This window comes from Electrona antarctica, assembly GCF_951216825.1.
Source record: "Electrona antarctica genome assembly, chromosome: 2".
Taxonomy (NCBI): domain Eukaryota; kingdom Metazoa; phylum Chordata; class Actinopteri; order Myctophiformes; family Myctophidae; genus Electrona; species Electrona antarctica.
This window is the reverse complement of record NC_136807.1, coordinates 17,495,989-17,518,488: the sequence shown is the minus strand read 5'-3', so window position 1 is coordinate 17,518,488 and position 22,500 is coordinate 17,495,989. Positions and strand designations below refer to the sequence as shown.

Genomic DNA, 22,500 nt, shown 5'->3' with positions numbered 1-22,500 from the left:
TGGTACTGTAAGTGATGGTTTCTGTTAAAATAAGTGTTAGGTATATTCTGATAGTATTTATTTGATATAGAGTATCAGGGGTCTCCCAACGTCTCCAGCTCTTTAGTTCTTCAGGCTGGGATGCCAATGTTATCCAATCATCAGTCATACAGGATAAACAGGATATACAGATGTGCCATTCCAAATCTTCATGCTTTCCTGATGGTTTTCTGAAAATGCATGTTTTCCACAGGTTTTGTTAACTGATTAGCCTTTCTAATTCTACTGCTTTGCTACTGAAAAGAAGTGTCACTCCTCAGCACTTCCAGCAGAGGAACTCTATCTATTCAGGGAATCTGAATGGATTTAACACCTTGGCAAATGCCCCCCTTTCTCACTGACAATGTTCTGACAAAGCACTGACAATCTACTGAATTGCAAGTAAATGTATTTTCTGTTAACTAAAGTTGAACAAAACTCTATAGCAATAATATTGGAATACAGAACTTTAACTTTTTAACCAAAAATTTAAATTACAGCACCTTTAACACTTAGCCCGCTAGCATTTATTGAAACATTCTGGAGAGCTCTACATCGTCAGCTCTGTGCCGTCAAAGAAACGTTGTTTTGACATACAGGCGATTGAAAGAAAGGGATAGAATGGATTCTTATGGTGCCGATGATCTAAGATGGGCGACGGAGTCTTGTGACAACAACAGCTAGCTACCCGATGCTAACGTAAGTAGCATTACAGCTCGATCGAATGAATGCACTATAAAAGCGCAATTGACAAAGGTCTTCGGTAATGGCGGTAAGCGTTAGTAACAAAATTAGGCTTCAATTGACAAAGGACTTCGGCAATGGCGCGGAGGGTGTTAATATGTAAAATATTAACACAAGTCATAGAACCAGATAAAGTCATCACAAAACTGATAAACTGTCTAATGGTTTACATACTGCTAGAACAAACATGTAGGTGGGTTCACACAGTTTATCTCAGTATAATTAAAGTATAATTCCAACTGTATCTTTTGATAGCCTACAGTACATGATTCTGTTATTGGAACATGTCTCAACCATGTCTCAGTCACTGTCAATGGCCATCAATCATCATTGATTGATGATGACATCATCGATCGATCCATCTCTAGCTGGAGATCAACTGGCAATACCAGAAAGACCTTTCCAATATTTTCACATCAGCCGTCAAAAACATCATCAATACCATGAAATCAGGCTTTCTGTAAGCCAAATAAACCACTACAATTCTGAAATGACATGCCCTATCCAGCAGCTGTCTTTATCACAAGAGTTGCAGCCTTCTCGATGCCATAACAGTAAAGCCTATAGGCTATTTAACACAATAGTCAATCACAGCATGACCATCTTTCTGGGCAGTAGGATCAGAAAAACGCTCCAGAAAGAGTATAATTTGCCACAAATGTGTTCAGATTCACCAAATGATGTGCATTGGCTGTAAAACTAAGCGGTGCAGTAAATTAGGCTACTTTTAATAGATTGCCCAGGATAATAATTGAGGGGGCACACGATTAATCTGAGGGGGGGATTGGCAGCTTTCAGCCCTCCCTTGTGCAGTGGTAGAAAAAGTACTCCCATTTCTTACGTAAGTAAAAGTAACGATACTGCAATGTAGAAATACTCTGTTACAAAAACAAGACTGGAATACTTTTTTCTTTACAAAAGTATTGGCGTCAAAATGTACTTAAAGCACCAAAAATAGAAAGTAGTCATTATGCAGAATGTCCCATTTCACAAGTTTTCAAATGTATAAAATGTATATTGAATTAGCACGTCGTCGCAACGCATTGTGATCTTGTAGTAAACGTATATAGGGCTGCAGCTGTAGGGCTGTTTTCTACAATTATTTACAATATTTGCTTCTGAGATGTAGTGGAGTAGAAGTAAAAGTACAGAACATTGGAAATACTCCAGTAAAAAAATACCTCAAAATTGTACTTAAGTACAGTATTTGAGTAAATATACTTAGTTACTTTCCACCACTGCCCTGGCGCCAGGCCTGACATCAGCACCAAAACAGGACCACACCAAGTACCTATGGATCTCCAGCCACCTGCGAACTGTATTTAGCATAGCAAATCTGTTCCATCGTGCATCAAGTGCTGCTAGGTATTACAACTGAAAAAGGGGTGAGGGAGGAGAGAATAAAGTAGGCTGCTGCCTACAGGTATTTTGTCCAGCTCCACACTTGGTCAGAGCTATCTACTAATGATAATACCTCACACACTCTTTTTAAGCACCCTGCAATGTTTGAGACACCTGCCTCTGGACTGAGCCTGCAGTCAGATCCCACCATGGGTTAAATTTGTCCCATTCTCTCTCTTGTGTCTCAATTAACATTTATCTCAATCACCAACAGGGAGCTGCCAATATGAGGAAACATTATACAGGGGCATCATCAACTGCCCCCTCTCCTATATGGGCAAGAGAAGACACTGGTAATTGGGAAACTTCTACAATTTACCACTGTCTTTGGTTGTTGTGGTTCTTGTGCAAAAAATAAAAAAAATAAAGATTTAATAAACAATGACATAAAAAAACAGCTTTGCTTTGAATAGTCACATTTTCTGTTGGTGGGGTGTAAGGCATAAACAAAGGACTTTCTGGTCAAATTTAGCATGTGGACACACATTCCCTGACCAACATTAAGCCTGCATGAGAGAAGCTGCAAGGTTAGTAGCGATCAGAGTTGAAGATGGCACAAGAGTTAGGTAAACCAGACATTTAAGGCACCATTGTTCTAGTTTGGTAAACAACTATATTATGCCACTTCTGCATGTTAGTACATTCCCAGATTATGAACTTAATGTGGTTTTCCTTACTCTTGGTATTTCAATTAGATGGCCACTCAGGCTGTGTTAAGCTACAGTACTGTACTAGCAGGAATGTAGCGTTAGTGACACAAAACAGCCAATGTACAGTACACCAACTGTGGTATAGTGGTAACCATTGTAGAAGTCCCCCTTTGTGTACTATTGAACCGATACTGCATGAGTAATCTTACGCGATAGCTTATACAGTATATGGTACAGTATATGACAGCTTATAACTCTAGTATCTTTCAAGCAAGTATCGTTACCAGACACCACTCCCTTGTAACTTCCAGCCACTGCAAAGAGAGGAGAATTTGATTCATATGAAACAATTCCTCTTGAGGAAGGAGCAAGAATGAAGCGTTAGTTTGGCAAGCATGCAGTAAACAGAGACTTCTACAATGGCAATGCGTAAATAATACCATATTGGTAAAAAATAAATGCATAAACTAATCATATTAAAGGCATATTTTATGGATTAATTAAAGTCACAAGATCACTTAAAGAAGATATTTAAATTGACCAACAGGGCACTTTGTGCACCATAAAACGGGACTGCATCCATTGAAAGGTACTATGACAACAAAGGCTTCCTTCCTTCCTCATCAAAGCAGGTTTGCCTAACTCTTGTGCTACCTACCGCTCTGGCAGTCGTAATGAATCTTAAATATGTGACTTACGGTTTGTGGTGGTGCAGGGTGTGGGCGTGTGGATGCGAGTGCGGGTGGTGGTGGTGGTGGTGGTGGCTGTTGGAAGCATTGACGGTACTGTGCATGCGCTCCAACCTCTCCTTCTCCTTCTCCACAAAGTTGGTGTTGGTTCCGGTACTGGTACTGGTACTGGTGGAGTGCCCGCGGGTAAGCCGGCTGTGGGAGGAGCTCCTCTGCTGCTGCTGCTCTCTGGGAGGTACCAGGGGAGGTGGGGGTGGAGGAGCCGGAGTCGCAGCAGGGGGAGGAGCCACGGGGATGGGCGCTGCCGGGACCTGGCTGGGGATCGACACAGTGCTCGGGGCAGGGGGAGGCGGGGCTGGTATTGCGGTCGACGCTATACTGTTGGTGCTGTTATATGAGTGGTGGGTGGAGGTGTGATGGTGCTGCTGCTGCTGATGGTGCTGATGGTGGTGGTGGCTGCTGTGGTACAGAGGGACGGAGGAGGACGACTGGGAAGAAGGCGGAGGCTGGTGGTGGTACTGATTGTGGTGGTGGTGACCGTGGTGGGTCTTGGTGGTCGGAATGGAGACCGGCATACTTTGGGACAGGGGTGGGGGCGGTGGAGGGGGAGGAAGTGGAGGGGAGGGAGGTGGCGGAGCGACGGGGGGAGGAGGGTTGCAGACGGAAACGGGCTTCCGGTCCAAGCGCAGGTCCTTGTTCTCCTGGCTCAGCCGATCCAACTGCACCTCCAGCTCCTCGATCCGACGACGCTGCGTCTCCAGAAGCTTCTGCTGGCTCTCAATGATGTTGTTGAGCTCCAGAAGGTACTCCACTGCCCGGTTAGGGCTCTCTGGGCTGCCAGCTTGGCCCGGACCTTGATTAGCATCCATAGCTGCTTGGAGAGTTTGTGAGGGGGCTAAGCTGCTATGGGAGTTAGCAGTGGCAAACAGCTATGAATATACAGTCCTGACAACCAAGGCTCAATGCTAAATGCTGAGCTGACACTAAACTGCTGTTTGCACTCAAATACAGAAGCCGTTGTGGTAGCTGTTGGCTAACACAGGACTGTTACAGTAGCTAGCACAGGGGTGGGCAGTGTGCTGACATAGGCTGATTAGAAAACAGGCTATGGCTAAGACTAGTGCAGCTAATTGAGCACTGAGGGAAAAGTTTCAACACTACAGCCTCAGAGCTAGTCTAGAGAAGTCTTACACTCTAGATCCTAGTGAGCTGATGAATTTAAAACTAACGGATATCCTACAGTAACAATGTAAACTTTATATATTGCCTAGACTTGAGCCTTCAGCATGGGGCCTAATCAAAGGACTATGCCCAAGAAATTAAGTAAACATGTATTGTATGTAACACTTGCTAACAATATATATGCACTATGCACTTAACATGTTTTGGTTTGTTGCCGTACGGCCTAATAATAAGTCTGGGTGAAGTGACTAGTGACTATTGACTAGCCTATAATCTAAGGCCTACAAACTATATAAACTAAAAAACTACAGCCTAAAGCCCTAAGCCATACACCCTAAAAAAAAACTACACTACCCAACACCCTCCCCCCCACCCAGAGCTAAGTGGGGGGGAGAGAAGAGTTTTTCTTCTAAGAGAGTTCTGATTTGTCAGTCAGGATGGGCCACTTAGTCCTTTGTTCCAATCAGACAGTTTTATTGGTGCATCAACCATTTCAGGCTCAGTCAAGTGTGCCCTGGGTGGCGTGTTCAAATCATGCTGAAAACAGAATTAACGGAGCAGGACAAATGTCTGTAATGTTGTCTTCCCCACCACTCACCAAAACCCAAAGCTGTCTATATGTCAGTATGTGTGGCTCACGTTTTTGACTGTCTATCTAACTGCTGTCAGAGAGTCAGTTGTGTCCTCACTGTATGTACCTCCATGTACAGGTAGCAAAACAAAAAATCGATTTCCAGGGAGGAGGGAAAGACGACACCACTGCTTTTTGAGTTGGAGGGGATATAAACATTAGCACACATCTCCATTGTTCTGGTGCAACACCTCATAAAGTATTTGTGAAACAAGTGAGACTGAGTTTGTTTTCAGTGCAAGGCCTTCCCTGAACACTGCAACACACTGATACCACCTTCACCACCACGTAAAACAAAGTCCCAATCAACTGTGTGTGAGTAGGAATAGGAATCAATGTTATCAGCTCTACTCCAGCATTGGTTCAGAAATGCTTGCCGTAAAACCATATCCAAATTAAAAAAGAGTGATATGTTTGTGGGCAGTGGGCTGAGGTCAGGAAACACTACAGAACAACAAAAAATGTTTATGTCATTTGAAAATCATCTCCTGGCAAATGAAGATAGAAAAGAAAATATTGAACAACCTCGCTGACCCATAGGTTCAGTCTGTCATGTCATCCTTGGTTCATCTGACACAGGAAGCCATACATACATGTCAAAGGTCATGTCACACATTTCTCATCAATTTCTTCTTTTTTCCAGATCCAGTTAGGCGCCAGTTCATGGTCATTCTGGTTATCATCTGGGCGGATGACACGTCTGGAATGTTCTTCATGTTGTCCGAGAGCCATACAATGGAATAGAAAAGAAAGATGAGAGAAACAGCAGAAGAGAAGAAATAGTGAAGGGAGACAATGAGAGGAGGAATATAAAGACAATGTTATCATGCAGCTTACAAAATGATGGACAAGCTGTAGTGTGACTGTGACTTTTACATATTAGTCACTTTAACCACTAAATAGGCACAAATAACATGAAAGTAGTGGTGTAACAGATAAGCGAACTACTCAATTTCTTTTTTTATATAATTTGATCAATTATACAAAAATAATCGAAAATAGATGATTTAATAAAATAATGTATTCATATTAATCAATTCATATTTTGGGGCGTGTTATTACAGCAAAAAAATCTGAAAAGTACAAAAACTTGTCACATAGAGCTTGTAGATCAACAGGCGACTTAAAGGGACATTTCACCGCTGGAAGAACTAGTATTTGTAGTAGATAACAGTAGCACAATTTGAAATTTGCACCCATATGGCCTGAAAAGTAAGTCTGTGTGTTTGACGAGGGTTTGACTGGATAGCTGAATTACTACAATGACCATAATGCTTTGCACTGCCCCTCCTTGTGGAGAGGGGGGAGGCTGCATGGAGGTGTGCCTTTGTAGTCCAGGAAGGAAGTGAGACCACATTTTCATGACAGGCTTTTGGTCATGAACATGGTGTCATGACTAAAATATATTTTAAAAAAAACATATTACGCACATAAAAAACCTATGGAAAGTGTTTCTTGTGTCCTAAACATAATTAAAATAAGCTCTGGTTGCAAAAGGGGTGAAATGGGCCTTTAAAGCTGCAGCGCTACATGAAAATGAATTTATAATAAATAAACAAACATAAACTGTTCAAACTCAAATACCAGGTATGTATGCCAACAGGATTAATACTAGGAGTGCATTATGGTTAATACTTGTATAGTTAGTTAATAACAACAACAATAACAACAACAGCACTATCAATACTATAGCAGATGTATGATTAATAATACTAGATTTAGAGACCTCTGACATGTGATGCTCTCTAAAGAAAACATCCCACAAATCACAATGAAACTAATATAGGTTAAGAATTCCCAATTCCCACCAACTACTAAATCCACTGTTTGTTCCTTATTCCTTAACCACTGCCAAAGACACAGACGCGCACGCACGCACGCACGCACGCACACGCACACACACACACACACACACACACACACACACACGCACGCACGCACGCACACACACACACAGCCTAACAACTCAAGTTAACAAACCCCCAAAACAGACAGAGAAAGTAGAACAAACTAATTTGTCTTCTCTTTTTTCCCCATCCCTACCTCTCTCCCTCAGTCTGTCACAGTAGCCTATATTTCTCGCTCTCCCTTTCATCCATCTCTTCCATGGTTATTCCTTCTTTATATACCTCTCTTTCCACCTTTCACTGTCTCCACTTCCCTCCCCTCTCTCTCTCTCTCTCTCTCTCTCTACACTGTAGTGTGGAACACTGCAGTGTTCTGTTCCAGTGCTATCCATTTATTTACTACGGAGGGGTTTCACCCCACACAAACCTTCCTGTGCTTCAAGCTGGTTCACTGGTCTATTTGCAACATTTCATCGAACTAATCAATGTAATTGATTATTAAACAAATAATTGATAATCGATGAGTTATAAGGTAATTCAATAAAAAAATAAATCCTTATATTGGGCATGCCATGTATATGTGATAACTTTAAAAAATGTTCAAAGATTGTGCAAATAGCTGATCTACAAGCTCACAATGTTGAGCTTGTAGACAAGCTATTTTCACACTTTTTTCACCCTTGTGTGACAAAGTATGCTACATAGTGTTTATGTGGTAAATAAATGTTGATATATAAAAATAAAGTATTATATTTACAAAAAAACACAGTTCTTAATATATGAATAATCGGAAAAAAGTTATAGAATAAGAAAATAATCAATAACTTGATACACTGCAACCCTACACTGGTCCTATACGTGGACCCACTGGACTTGATCTGATGACATTAAACAGATTCACTTCTTCAATCTTCTCCCATTAACGTCATTAAATTATTCAAAGCATGCATAGATTTGGATTGGAAACCTTTCTCCCTAATCATCTCTCTCTCTCTCTCTCCCTCTCTCTCTCTCCTGCATCACACTTTTCTATCTCAGTTTCCATCTCCCAGTAGTCTCTCTCCATTCATTTATCTCTATTTGTCTCTATCTCTTAATCTTTCTTTCCAGCCCTCCATCACCACCTCTCTATAGACACTTATGCAGATTGTGTGCTCATGTCTGTGGAGGCTGTTGCAAACATCTACATATGGAACCAGACAGCAAGCTACACTGGTGTTTGTATCATGTAATATTATCTGTATGCATATCTGTATGTGCATGCATGTGTGCTGTTAATTATGAATCAGTGTGCATGTAGCCTGTGTAGTACACTGCAACTGTGAACTATAGCATGATTTTTAGTGTTTGAAAATATGTGCTTATAAAAATGTGCTGTGTGTGTGTGTGTGTGTGTGTGTGTGTGTGTGTGTGTGTGTGTGTGTGTGTGTGCGATTTTCAGAACGATTACACCATACAACAACCATTCATCATCTAATACTGCAATATGAGCTAATTCAAAAGCCCAGCTACACAGTAGCACACACAGAGAGATAAGAGAACCTTTTTAAACTTAAATAACTCTCACACACAATGACACACACACACACACACACACACACACACACACACACACACACGTCACATACGCACGCACGCACGCACGCACGCACACACGCACACACACACACACACACACACACAAAACATGTCACACACTGTACATTATAGGCTATATCAGAGCGCGTGCGCACACACGCGCACGCACACAGTGATGCAGCACCATGCAAGGAAATAAAAAACATGTTCTCACTTGTGGCCTGTATGCTGCAGCTCCAGAGACGACGGATGGATGGAGAGAGGGATGTGATGGGACTGGAAGACGTGAAGAGGAGGAGGAGATGGAGGAGAAGAGAGCTATTGATCCCCGTTCATCCTCCGTTGCTCCTCTCTTCTTTCCTCTGGTCTCTGCCTCTTCTCCCTCGCTTTCTCTCTCTCTCCTCCGCCACTGTCACCATTTCTCCCGACCAGAGACATCCGTCAGTTCGTATTGCGTTGCATTCGTAAATCGTGACGAACCCTCCGAGCTCTCCCCTCTCTTCGTTGAGTCAGTCTCCCGTCGCGGTCTATAAATAATATTTGTAGCCTAAATAAGACTGTTATGTATTCTGCGTGTCAGCCTGATGGCGCTGTCCCTTGGGGGAGGAGGAGGGGGAAGATGGGTTATTTTTGGTGGGAGAACCGTAGCCTATCCCCGTGTTTGTCTTCTTGTCCAGCGTCCACGTCTGTTCCCGCTCCTCGTGAGTGAGTGTGTGTGTGTGTGTGTGTGTGTGCGTGTGTGTGTGTGTGTGTGTGTGTGTGTGTGTTGGTTCGATTCCCGTTGATGAGGGAAAAACACCAGCTTGGTTGAGTCCACGCAGACAGACTGCCTGACTGCAGCAGTCAGCAGAGTGGGATATAGTCTATAATAGGCTGGAACGGAAACACGAATAGAACAGAGAATAGGATAGGAGGGTAAATCCCCATGCAGTTCCGCGGCGGTTGGTCTTAAAACGGAATGAATAAATAAATAAATCACGGCACAGTCAGTCACGGTATGACAAACGCGCGCACGCACGCACGCCGCACACACACAGACACAGATCGAGAATCACATCACCCAAAACAAAATCCGTCCTGCTTCGTCGTCGCTAATTCCCCGATCTGTGCAACTCATCACTTCCAATGAACGAGTCAACATGCTATTATTGATATCACCTTTATCCAGCAGCATGCAGCCTGGCATGGGCCAGCGGCCAGCCCGTCTGCCCGTGCATGTATAGATCGATAGCTATAGCAGGATCCCTCTAATAAAAACCTAGTTGTTTACAGTCAAATGAAACGGCGAAAGCAATCCAAGTGCGTCTTTAGCACATTAAGCGCAACGTCACAGATTCGAATTGATTCCCACATCAGCAGCAGCTGCGGGACCATGCTGGTGTTGCTCCTCCTGATTGGTGCGCTCACTCACTGTCCCGCTGGCTCTCCTAAAAACGATCCTGACTCCTGTCTCAACAAAGTAAAAAAGAAATGTGGACTAAAAGACTAAACTAATAGGCAACTACAGAGGTCTACGCTCCCGCCTTCCGCCGGTGGCGTTGCGACGCATTTATCATGTGACCGGAACGCTAATTAACGGTAGGGCGGTAGAGAGAGGTGCAGCTTGTCTGCTTGGGGAGAGAGAGAGAGGGGGGATGGGGGGGGGGGGGGAAGCATTGCACTACGTGAGATGGAGAATTCCCACGTTGTGTCCGTTATGGTCGTTATCGCGTTATTATCAGTGGTGGAAAAAGTAATCACATTTTTTACTTAAGCAAAAGTGGCAATACTGCACTATGGAAATACTCTGTTCTGTTGCAAGTAATTTAAGTAAAAGTCCGGAATTCAAAATGTGCTTGAAAGTACAAAAGTATATTGGCATCAAAATGTACTTAGAGTACCAAAAGTAAAAGTACTCATTATGCAGAATGTCCCATTTCTAGTTTTCAAATGTATAGGCTACACATCTTTTGAAAATAGCTGATCTACAAGCTCACAATGTGTCGCATCGCAACTTATTTTTTTACTTACTGTACTACAGTTAAGTAAATAGTTGCTTTCCACCACTCGAGTAACGATTTGAGGTTCCTGAAAGATGTGAGGTATATTGTTGGTGATGGTGAGACAGTCCCATTTCTCTCTTTCTAACTCCAGGTTATGGCGTCATAACCTTTCATCACATTCTCCTTCTGCATTTACACCTTGTGAACTGTGCTTGCACTGGGCAGCTCTGCACTGACCAAGGCTATGGTATAGTGAACTGTGCTTGCACTGGGCAGCTCGGCACTGACCAAGGCTATGGTATAGTGAACTGTGCTTGCACTGGGCAGCTCTGCACTGACCAAGGCTATGGTATAGTGAACTGTGCTTGCACTGGGCAGCTCTGCACTGACCAAGGCTATGGTATAGTGAACTGTGCTTGCACTGGGCAGCTCTGCACTGACCAAGGCTATGGTATAGTGAACTGTGCTTGCACTGGGCAGCTCTGCACTGACCAAGGCTATGGTATAGTGAACTGTGCTTGCACTGGGCAGCTCTGCACTGACCAAGGCTATGGTATAAGTGTGAACTGTGCTTGCACTGGGCAGCTCTGCACTGACCAAGGCTATGGTATAAGTGTGAACTGTGCTTGCACTGGGCAGCTCTCCCACTGACCAAGGCTATATGGTATATATAAGTGCAATATAGGTCTGTTTGAACTGCCTAGCAGTGATGAAAGAATACTCTCATTTTCTACTTTAAAAGTACTATAGGGGGGGATGAATAGTCTGATGTTGCCACCAAGGACAGAAGGGGGCTGAGGAGAGGTTTCAGCACCAAGGACAGCACCATGCACTGGGTCAGCGTGCGCCTGTGTGTGTGTGTGTGTGTGTGTGTGTGTGTGTGTGTGTGTGTGTGTGTGTGTGTGTGTGTGTGTGTGTGTGTGTGTGGAGTGTTGTTTGGGGCCTGAACAGTCTGACATTGCCACGAGCAGAAGCCCGAGGTGAGGTTTCAGAATGCAGAACGGACAGCACTGAGCACTGGGCCAGTTAATGTGTCTGTTAACATTCTTTTTTTTAAATGTTTTTTTGTGGCTTTCGCCTTTATTTTGTATATTTTATGGAGGGACAGACAGTAGGCTGACAGGAAATGGGGAGAGAGATTTTTGATTGAAACCTTTATTTCAGGGGAATCCAATTTCAATGGCACCCTGTATACAAACAAAGAACAATTACAGCAATGATTTTACATACATGACAAACACACAAAAATATAGAATACAAAAACAGTAAAACACACATACACCAGAAAACAGAAACAGAATCAGAATCTTTAAAACACATATTACAAAAAGCAGGTGCATACGCCTTCTTCTAGTGTGAGGTCAGTTAAAAATCTTTTAAAAATATCATATGAAACAAGTACATCCAGCTTCAACTTGTTTTGACAGATATTCCATAGACGTGGCGCATGTACCCTGAAGGCAGTATCTCCCAGTTTAGAAGAGGTTTTTGGTACCTTCAACAGAAGCCTATCTTGAGATCTGGTACCATAACTTGAGGTATTGGGTTCTAGCAGCTTTGTCAAATACAGGGGTAGTTTGCCAAGTAGTGCTTTGAGATGGGGGGAAGACATGCAGTGAGGGCCGTCGGGATCGGGAGTCGAACCCGCGGCACACTGCCGAGGTGCCTGGACCACTGAGCCATGGCCCAGGCTCTATAACATTCTTGATATGATGACACCTTTTGGAAATGGCTCAGTCTAAGAAGACTGCATGGGGAAAACCTTTCCCCTAATAAAAATTGCTTGTTTGCAACTTGGAATTGGTTATTGGTGTGGGGCAGCGCGCGCACGTGCGTGTGTGTGTGTGTGTGTGTGTGTGTGTGTGTGTGTGTGTGTGTGTGTGTTGGGGGGGGGGGGGGGGGGGGGGGGGGGTTGGAGGAGACAGAGAGAGTCTAATCTCGCAAACCACTGGACCGATGGGGGCCTAATTCCTTGTGCATACTGCTAGTCTGTCAAGGAGGTAATTCCCCAATTGTATTATTTTTCTAATTTTCAAAATGGAATTGCATGTTTAAACTACAAGACAGAAATCAGGCAATATTTTGAAATTAATTCTAGGGGTAAAAAAAACTAAAAAACAAAACAAAAAAAGGGCCCATCTCTGAAAAGCATGCATAGATTTGGATTGGAAACCTTTCTCCCTAATCATCTCTCTCTCTCTCTCCCTCTCCCTGCCTACTGACAATCAGTTATTATTCCATTTGTACACTCTCCGAGTTAAATAGCCTAATGAGAATTTAACTGTGTATAAATTACTGCCTTTCCCTTTCAAGTTATTTCGCACTATATCTCCCATGAGTCCACCTTATTCTGTCTGTTTCTCTCTCACAACCTTGAACGGTCCTTTACAGTAGACTCTCCTCTCATTCTCTCTCACACTCACTCATCTCATCCATTGGTGATGTGATCATATCAGTGATGGTGTTATTTGCTAATACATGCACATCTCAGTTAACCCAGCAGTGTGTGTGTGTGTGTGTGGGCTCTGGAGCTGCAGCTCTCTGCACTGTGTAGGAGTACAGCAGTCATATACAGTAAAAATACAGAGCAATACCACAAATAGATACACATACTGTATAGTAGATTATAATTATAATGTGAATAAGCCTATGTGACAGCATAAATGTAGCTGTTAAATGTAAACTCATAGTACCAACCTCTTTGGCCGGCGCGCTGTGTACACACCTGCTCAAACACATACAGTAGTACACAACATGCCTGTTCTATTGCTCTGCTCCCAGGCAGCTCTTTACTTCAGCCATGGTGGGTAGCCTACACGGTGCTTGCCGTGACATCCCCCCCTCTAGTGGACAAAAGCTATAACTACAGGTTAAATAGGTACTGCAGTTTACTTGTACTTGCAACAATATTAGTAACTGCAGATAACAAAACATACATTAACTCAGTAGTTCAAACTCAAACCTTTTAATTTCAAGGAGCACCAGTTTGGTGTACATGAATACCCATTCTGAGTTACAGATCTGTAAGGGTCCATTTGATTCCTATAACTATCAATAATTTGGATAGATTGGCTGGGACGCCCTGGAATCCTCTTAAAGGGACATTTCACCGCTGGAAGAAACTGCAGTCACTCAATGCTAATAGTATTTGACTATTTGTAGTAGATAACTGTAGCACGATTTGAAATTTGCACCCTATGGCCAGAGCAATAATGAAGTCTGTGTGTTTGACTAGGGTTTGACTCAGACTGTATGTATAATTTGTATATTGCTGAATTCCTACACACATAAAAAGCACAGTAAAGTGTTTCTTGTGTCCTAAACATCATTAAAAAACAAATGCAGTTAAAATCGTATTTTGCTTCGATTCAGGTTCACTTTATTGTCACTTAGATTTCACATACATACAAACGTATGCTTGGAAGTAAACATGATCATAAAACAATAATAAAAACATGATAAAAGATGTATAAAGCACTCAATAGACAATAAACACTGGGCAACAATAACTTTGTGGGGGTGGGTGCATGGGTCTTCAATATTGTCCTCAGGGATTTTTTGAAGACTATGGAACAGTGGAACACTGTCTGTATGCATGTAGTGCACGCTACATCTGTCCCCTAGGGGTCAGTGTGTCTCTTCCCAGAAAAGTATTTAATATTGATCACATTAACTGCAGCTTTTGTGATACTGAAACTATACATTATTTTGTTTTTCTATTGACATTCTGGGAGAATCTACAGGATTGGTTGAAGACCAAAACAACTGCTCTCACAAGAGAATTGTTGGTGTGTGTGACACACCAACAGAAAAGTGAGACAAACAAGCCCACCTGATCACCTTCATATATTCCAATAAAATGCTTATCTTTATGGCTTTATTGCTAACCTTTTTGCTTATCTCAGAAACAGGGGTGTGTTTAATGGTCACAGTGTGAGCCGACGGTCCTATATAATATCCCCTATATAATATATATAATATAATATATAATAATATCCTCTCGGCTATATCTCTGGACTCCAAGGGCTCCATTTTCGTCACCGCTAAACCCCTTATCCCTAAACGTCTTTGCCTTTTTACTATTTTGCAAAACATTTTTGAATAGTTAAAATGGCCAGTCTACAAGCTCACAACGTGTCAATGTAGATTGGCTAGTTGAACTATTCAAAAATGTTTTTCAAAACAGTAAAAAATAGTTTAGGGATAAGGGGTTTAGCGGTGACGAAAATGGAGCCCCAAGTCTCTGATCAATATCTATTTGTCGAGCTATTGGAACCAAACAGGTGATGAAATCATGATTAATATTTATTCATTATAAGGGTCTATCTATGATTCTACTGTACATCATCACGCAGTATATGTTTGCGTTTACATGAAGTAATCACAATTCTACTTTTAGGGACTTTTGAGAAATACACAGAATGAAAAGATTAGTTTCATATTCATCTGGTATTCGTGGTAAGTTGTTGCTTTTTAATCTATTTTATGATGAAAACACACGTACGCGCGGACACGGACACACGCATGCACGCATGCACGCACGCACGCACGCACACACAAACATTTTTATTTTATTTTATCTCTATCTGACAGTGCTTGTCCTTCACTCAATCGTCTATAAACGGTCTACTTTATCTATCTGTAGTGATTTAATAACCACTGACCTCTATATGACTCTATAGACACCTCTGTCAATAATTAATTCATTTATGAAGTTCCAATGTATATATATTTACCTTAGTTACGTCACCATCAACAGCCAATAAGAGACCACTATTATTACCCTGACATACATTCCCATTACTCGGTCGCATTGCACCAATCACAGTACCTTTTTACTCACCCAAGATATCATCAATAGCCAATAAGGGCACATTATAGTATTTTTTCCCCCGACAATACAACGACTCAGACTTAATACAATCAGGTATGTTTTACGTGTAACTCATGTTGATCAATGGTGATATAAAACAAACGGTGCCAACACAAACATTAAATTCTCTTTATTGTTAATGGCATTTAATGTTTGTGTTAGGGACAAAATGACGTAAATTTTCCCTTCATTGTCAATGGCGTTTATAAAACTATAATATCTGAGAAGAGCAAATAACCAGGCCAGTCTTTAGGGTAAGTTTGTCTTTACTGTTCAACTGTGAACATCACAAAACGGGACTCAAAGCATACTGAATGGAGAGCAACCTGCAAGAGGACACACCCCCCCAGCCCAGCACTTAAAGGAACAGAGACATAGCCAACAACAGCAACTATGCATGATTAATACACAACACTCCTTTACCCCAGTTAGACCCCAAAAGTCAATAGTCAAAAAACAGCAATAGAAAACAGTGTAGAAAATACACAATACCCCTTTCCCCCAGTTAGACCCCAAAAGTCAGTACTCAAAACGTTTAGGACGCATAGTAGCTCGTTTAGGGCGCTGTGGCACTGACGCTACTGGGGTACTGCCAACAGTTCCTGGTGGAGGTTCAGTAGCTGATGCTGCAGCTCCGATGGCCAACTCCTCAACTGGACTCCCTGTCTCCGGACGTTGACATGGACCATCCTCTTCACGCTCTGGAGCTCGTTGAGGGCCTTCCGGGACGGCTGCCCCAGCCTCCCTCGGTGTGCGTCCACGCAGCTGATCCACATGTCGTCTGTGCCTTTGTCCATCTGGAGTCTGAACAGTGTATGACAATGGCCCTGTGACCTGCTCCACTACTGCTGGCATCCATTTATCTCCTCCTGTGTAGCTCCGGGCAAACACAGTGTCTTTTTGCTGAAAAACCCGCACCGTACCCTGGCGCTTATCAGCCAATTCCTCTTGCTTTGTGCGCATCTCATTGTGAAAATCCGGATGTAGATGATCCAGTGCAATAGTCAGTCGCCGACCCATCAGCATCTCTGCAGGACTTTTCCCGGTTGCTGAGTTTGGCGTAGTGTGCTGGGCCAACAGGAACCTGGCTAGGCGTGTCTGCCAGTCTCCGACCACCAGCCTTCGTAAAGCATCTTTTGTTGTCTGCACCATCCTCTCAGCCTGACCATTTGATGAAGGATGGTATGGTGCTGTCGTGACATGGCGAATGCCATTTCTGCTTGCAAATGTCTTGAACTCACTTGAAGTGAACGCTGTGCCATTGTCCGAAACCAGAATTCCGGGGACCCCATGGGTCGCGAACAACAGCCGTAATGTGTTGATCACTGCAATGGATGACATGGAGCTCATAAGCGACACTTCCAGCCACTTAGAATGAGAGTCCACCACTATGAGAAACACTTTTCCTTGGAATGGTCCTGCAAAGTCAATATGGAGTCTTGACCATTTCTGTGTAGTCCATTCCCATGGGTGAAGAGGGGCTTTGGGTGGACCATGTCTTGTTTTTTGGCATGTCTCACAGGTTCTAACCACCTCCTCAATCTGCATATCCATCCCAGGCCACCAGACGTAACTTCTTGCCAAGGCCTTCATGTGCACCATTCCAGGATGTGCATCATGTAACATTTGCAGTACTTCCGCTCTTGCTGCCCCAGGAATCACCACACGACTTCCCCAAAGGATACAGTTCTTGTGTGCTGACAGTTCATGTTGTCTCTGAACAAAAGGCTTAAAGCGCTCCTCCGACACTTCAGAAGGCCATCCATGCAGTAGCCAGTGGAGCACACGTGACAAAATAGGATCCTTCAGGGTGTGATTCCCAATCCGCTGAGCCTGTATCGGGCCCTCAGGCACCTCTTCTAGTAGCAACACCTCCAGGGGTGGTGGTGTTTCAGCCACTGGACGAGTTAGGGGCAAGCGGCTCAGTGCATCTGCATTAGCTAGCATCTTCCCAGGTCTGTAGTTAAGGACATAACTATAAGCACCCAGCATCAGGCTCCATCTTAGCATACGTGGGGAAATCATCTGGGGCATGGGCTTGGCGTGATGCAGTAATCCCAGCAATGGTTTGTGGTCAGTGTAAATAGCAAAACTCCTCCCCAACAAGTATTGGTTAAACTTTTTTACTCCAAATACAATGGCCAGGGCTTCTTTGTCAATTTGGGCATAGTTACGCTCTGTTGATGTGAGTGTTCTCGAGGCAAAACAGACAGGTGCTTCCCTGCCCTCAGAGTCCACATGGCTCAGCAAGGCCCCCAGGCCATAGGGGGAGGCATCGCACACTAAAACAAGTGGCTTGTTCTCATCAAAGTGAACCAACACAGCTTCATCCATCAGTAGCCCCTTAGCCTCGCTATAAGCTCTGTCATGAATGGCAGTCCACTGCCATGCCGCACTGTGATCAAGAAGCCTGTGTAGTGGCTCTAAGATTGTAGCCTTGTTGTTTAGGAAACAACTGTAGAAATTCAAAAGCCCCAAGAATGCCTGAAGTTCCACTTTTGACTTTGGGGTAGGGGCGTTTCTAATAGCTTCTACCTTTTCTGAAGTTGGGTGCACCCCATCTTTGTCCACTCTGAACCCCAAGAACCGCACTTCAGTTGCAGCAAAAACACATTTCTCTCGCTGAAGGCGCAGTTTCATATCAGACAATCTGCACAGCACTTCCCGTAAACGTGTGTCATGGTCTTCCTGAGACTTGCCCGCTATCAGGATGTCATCTAGGTATGGCTGTACTCCAGGGATGCCTGCCAGCAGAGTGTCCATGAACCTCTGAAAAATTGAAACAGCAGTTGACACTCCAAACTGCAACCGTGTAGGGCGGAAAAGTCCCCTGTGAGTATTGAGTGTTAGGAGCCCTGCTGATTCCTCATCCAGTACCAGTTGTTGGTATGCTTGTTTGAGATCTAAAGTAGTAAACACAGTCCCCCCTGCCAGTGTTGAAAACACCTCTGACACAGTAGGCAAAGGATACACATCGGGTGTGACAGCCGTGTTCACTGTGCCCTTGTAATCTCCGCAGATTCGAATGGTTCCATCTTTTTTTGAAATGGGTACAATGGGGGTGGCCCACTTGGAGCTCTTCACAGGAACGAGGACTCCTTGGTCCACCAGCCGATCCAAAGCCTCATCCACCTTTTTACGCAATGCAAAAGGCACAGGGCGCGCTTTGAAAAATTTGGGCATTACAGCAGGGTCCACTTCAATGGATACGAGTGGCCCGCGACATGCCTCTAAGTCCCCAAACACCTCTTCATATTGTTCCATCCAAGGCAGGCTGGACCGCACTCTATGTACCCCACACATCTGAATATGTAGGGCCTTGAACCACTCCCTGCCCAGCAGACTGACGCCCTGCCCTTCCACCACAAACAGTGGAAGTGTTCTTTTGAATGCTCCATATTCAACACTCACAAAGATTTTGCCCAGCACCTGTAGCCTGGCCTGGGACCACTGACGCAGCACATTGTTGACCCGGTGGATTTTTGGAGGCTCCTCTGGCCAGAGCCTATTGTATGTCCCCTGACTTATCAGAGACTTTCCCGATCCAGAATCCACCTCCATGCACAGCGGAGCCTTGTTCAACAGTACATTGGCCATGAAAGGCTCTTGATCTTCAGACAGTGGTCCAGTCTGTATGCAGTTCACCATGTAATCATCATTGTCCTCCAGAGACATGGCATGTGTGTGTTGTTCTAGAATAGTGTTTGCAGCAGCCCCCTGTTGACTTTTCTTCATGCAAACACGAGCGATGTGGCCCTTTTTCTTGCAATAGTGGCAAACAGCTGAGATGAACTTGCATGTGGCCGGAAAGTGCAGACCACCACAACGGAAACATTTCCTCTCTGTGTCCGATTCGACATTTCTCTCTTTGCCTGCTGTGTGACTTGTCTTGTGTACCTCCTCGAGGCCCTGTTGTAGTGCTGACTCTGTGCGCAATGCACGTGCATTCTTAAAAGCAGTCTCTGCCACTAAAGCTTTCTGCTCAGCCATTTGAAATGTTAAGTCCTTTTCTGCTAACAGCTGCCTCTGTAAGGACTCATCTGTAACCCCACAAACAATACGATCACGGAGCATACTTGTCAGTTGGTCTCCAAAATTACAGTGCACAGATATTTTTCTCACCTCTGCAATAAAAGCACTTATTGACTGTCCAGGCTTCTGCTTGCAGTTGTGGAAATGAAAACGCTGTACAATCTCAGCAGGTTTTGGGTTAAAATGTTCATTTAGTGTTTTCACCAGGTCAGCATAGGACACTTCTCTAGGCTTGCGGGGAGCCACCAATGAGCGCAGAGTGGAATATGTAGCAGCCCCACACACACTGAGCAATATTGAACGCTTCTTTTCCACCCCATCAATGTCATTTGCATCAAAAAAACATTCCAGTCTCTCTGCATACTCCTCCCATGAGTTGTTATTATCACCTGAGAATTCTTCAATGCGTCCCAAGGAAGCCATTGTCTTTGTGCACTGTTCCAAAAAGATCCAAACTTAGAAATCTTGCCACTTTGTCCTCTTCTCCAATTGCCTAGTGCCAACCCAGCAGTTCCTCTTCTGCTAATTCTAGTTAGCCTAGGTAGCCTTCATGCAAGTTGTCTGACTTGTTCAAAACAAAACAAAAACAACAGTGGGCTTTCTCCTGCCTGCACAGTGTAGAGAAAAAAATATATATCCGCCTCGTCGCCAGTATAATATCTGAGAAGAGCAAATAACCAGGCCAGTCTTTAGGGTAAGTTTGTCTTTACTGTTCAACTGTGAACATCACAAAACGGGACTCAAAGCATACTGAATGGAGAGCAACCTGCAAGAGGACACACCCCCCCAGCCCAGCACTTAAAGGAACAGAGACATAGCCAACAACAGCAACTATGCATGATTAATACACAACAAAAACAAACATTGAACTAAAGACAAACATTAAACTATATGTATATATATTGCGGCGATATATATCGCAATATCAATATATATCGCAATATCAATATATATCGCAATATCAATATATATCGCAATATCAATATATCGTCCCATCCCTAGTTATGGGTATAATGGGCATAAAAAGGACTGACAGATTCAGATATGGGCATAAAGGGCCATTTTGCCATTATTACGCCAATATTCTATCAATATAGCATAAAACCAAAAATCTTAGACTAGGTCCTCAAAAAGAATAAAGTATGCAAGTAACTTATGTTAATTTTCAAATGTTTGCTTATAAATGTAACTAAAGCATAATGGACACAACAAAAAGAGTGTCACATCATTGACCCATATTACTATTCTATTATTAATTTCACCATGAGATAAAATAAATAAATAACACATTCACATTGCTGTGTATGTATGTGACTATGTGTACTTCCTAGAGTAACGCTGGTGACTGATGGCTCCAAGTGGCTTATCCACAAGGGATATGATTTTGGATATAGCACTGAGACTACTGAATAGTCTAATAGAATACTGGGTTCGAAACAAAGAAGGATTCATGTTGAAATCACACCAAACAGTTGTAGTCATACAGCATTTAGTTTTCTAACTAGTACACCATAAAAATGTGAGACCAAACTCTCATAAAATAGTTGTTATACATTTTAGAGCATTTTCTCAACCATATACCGGTATGCTAACATTCTAACATACTAAAATATTGAATAGGAAATGGGGGAGTGCACTAGTGCAGTGCCCGGTGTTGAGTCGGTCGTACCCACGGTTGTCCAGCACCGCCACAAAAGGCCTCTGCCCGGGCTCTGGACCTGATCTCCATATGGAGCTGTCCTGTTCTGACATCATTCTGACATCTGCACTCCATATTTGGGCATATAAGCAATTGATCACACCTGATCACCCCTAGATCTCCATATATGGAGCTGGCCTGTTCTGAAATCACAATGATGTTTTGACGTCTGCATAGACTCCATAATTGGGCATGCCTGACAAATAACTCCATATACGGGCATAAAAGGGACACAGACATAATATCTGGGTGTGGCATGCATTTCCAAATGCATCGTTCCAAGTAGGCCAGTGCCCAACGGGCACCACTGTAGAGACTATATATAGGGCAGTATTATGCGTGTCTTAAGTACCAGGTCTTATTACTTAACTTAAGACCTGGAGGCGTGGTCAATGCTGTTTGGCCACTCAGAATAGCCAAATGGCATTGATCACGCATCCAGGTCTTAAGTTAAGTAATAAGACCTGGTACTTAAGACACGCATAATACTGCCCTAAATACACAATGAGCTATATAAACATTGATGAAATTCACTGCTGGATATGACGTCAGCTTTTTTTGTTATGCTGATTGGCTGAAGGGGTTGTCTGTCAGTGCTGCAGTCCCGTAACCAGAGTCCAGACTCCATTCCCATGAATGGAAATGCCATTTCAAGGGGAGTGGTTACCAAGGCCACGAAATTCTTTGACGTGGCCAAAAAAAGGCAGAAAAGTGGATCGAGAAAATCATAACAATTTACTCATCTAGAGATCTAAAGATCAGGCAGAGGTCTTTTGTTGAATGAGTGTGAGCTTCAGTTCCTGAGGGATCCTCACGGCCCTCTACCATATTGCCCAATTTCGTGACAAACGATAGCACAGAACTGCCAAAACTGCTAAAATGTACTCAGAAACAAAAGGGGTCCATACGCCCTTTGGGCTTGACCCCTAATAATATAAACATTTCTTAGGTTATATTGGCCCTTTAAAGGTAATTAAAGACATTAGCCAATTGTCATATTGACAGCAGGTGCTCAGTTGAGAGCTGAAAGCCTACAGAGCAACAGATTATAGAATCACACTCTGCAAGGTGCACAACACCACCCTGACTATGAGGAGACCCTGTTGAAGACCCATGGCTTACTTTATACTCATAGTAGGATTGACTACTTTAACCTCTCCAGACTCCTGTCACC

The 22,500-nt window shown here is 43.3% G+C and overlaps 2 protein-coding genes across 2 annotated transcripts in view; both read right to left on the bottom strand.

Moving 5' to 3' along the window:
• LOC306932308 (IQ motif and SEC7 domain-containing protein 2-like) overlaps positions 1-4,371 on the bottom strand; it is a gene marked incomplete at its 5' end in the record, with an annotated part of 120,310 nt that extends 115,939 nt beyond the window's left edge. Inside the window, 1 exon segment of the mRNA XM_079514060.1 lies at positions 3,512-4,371. Coding sequence (XP_079370186.1) covers positions 3,512-4,371 — 860 coding nt within the window.
• The window catches only part of cables2b (Cdk5 and Abl enzyme substrate 2b), a 350,065-nt gene that overhangs the window by 188,434 nt on the left and 139,131 nt on the right, over positions 1-22,500 (bottom strand). The gene's annotated exons all lie outside the window — the stretch shown is intronic.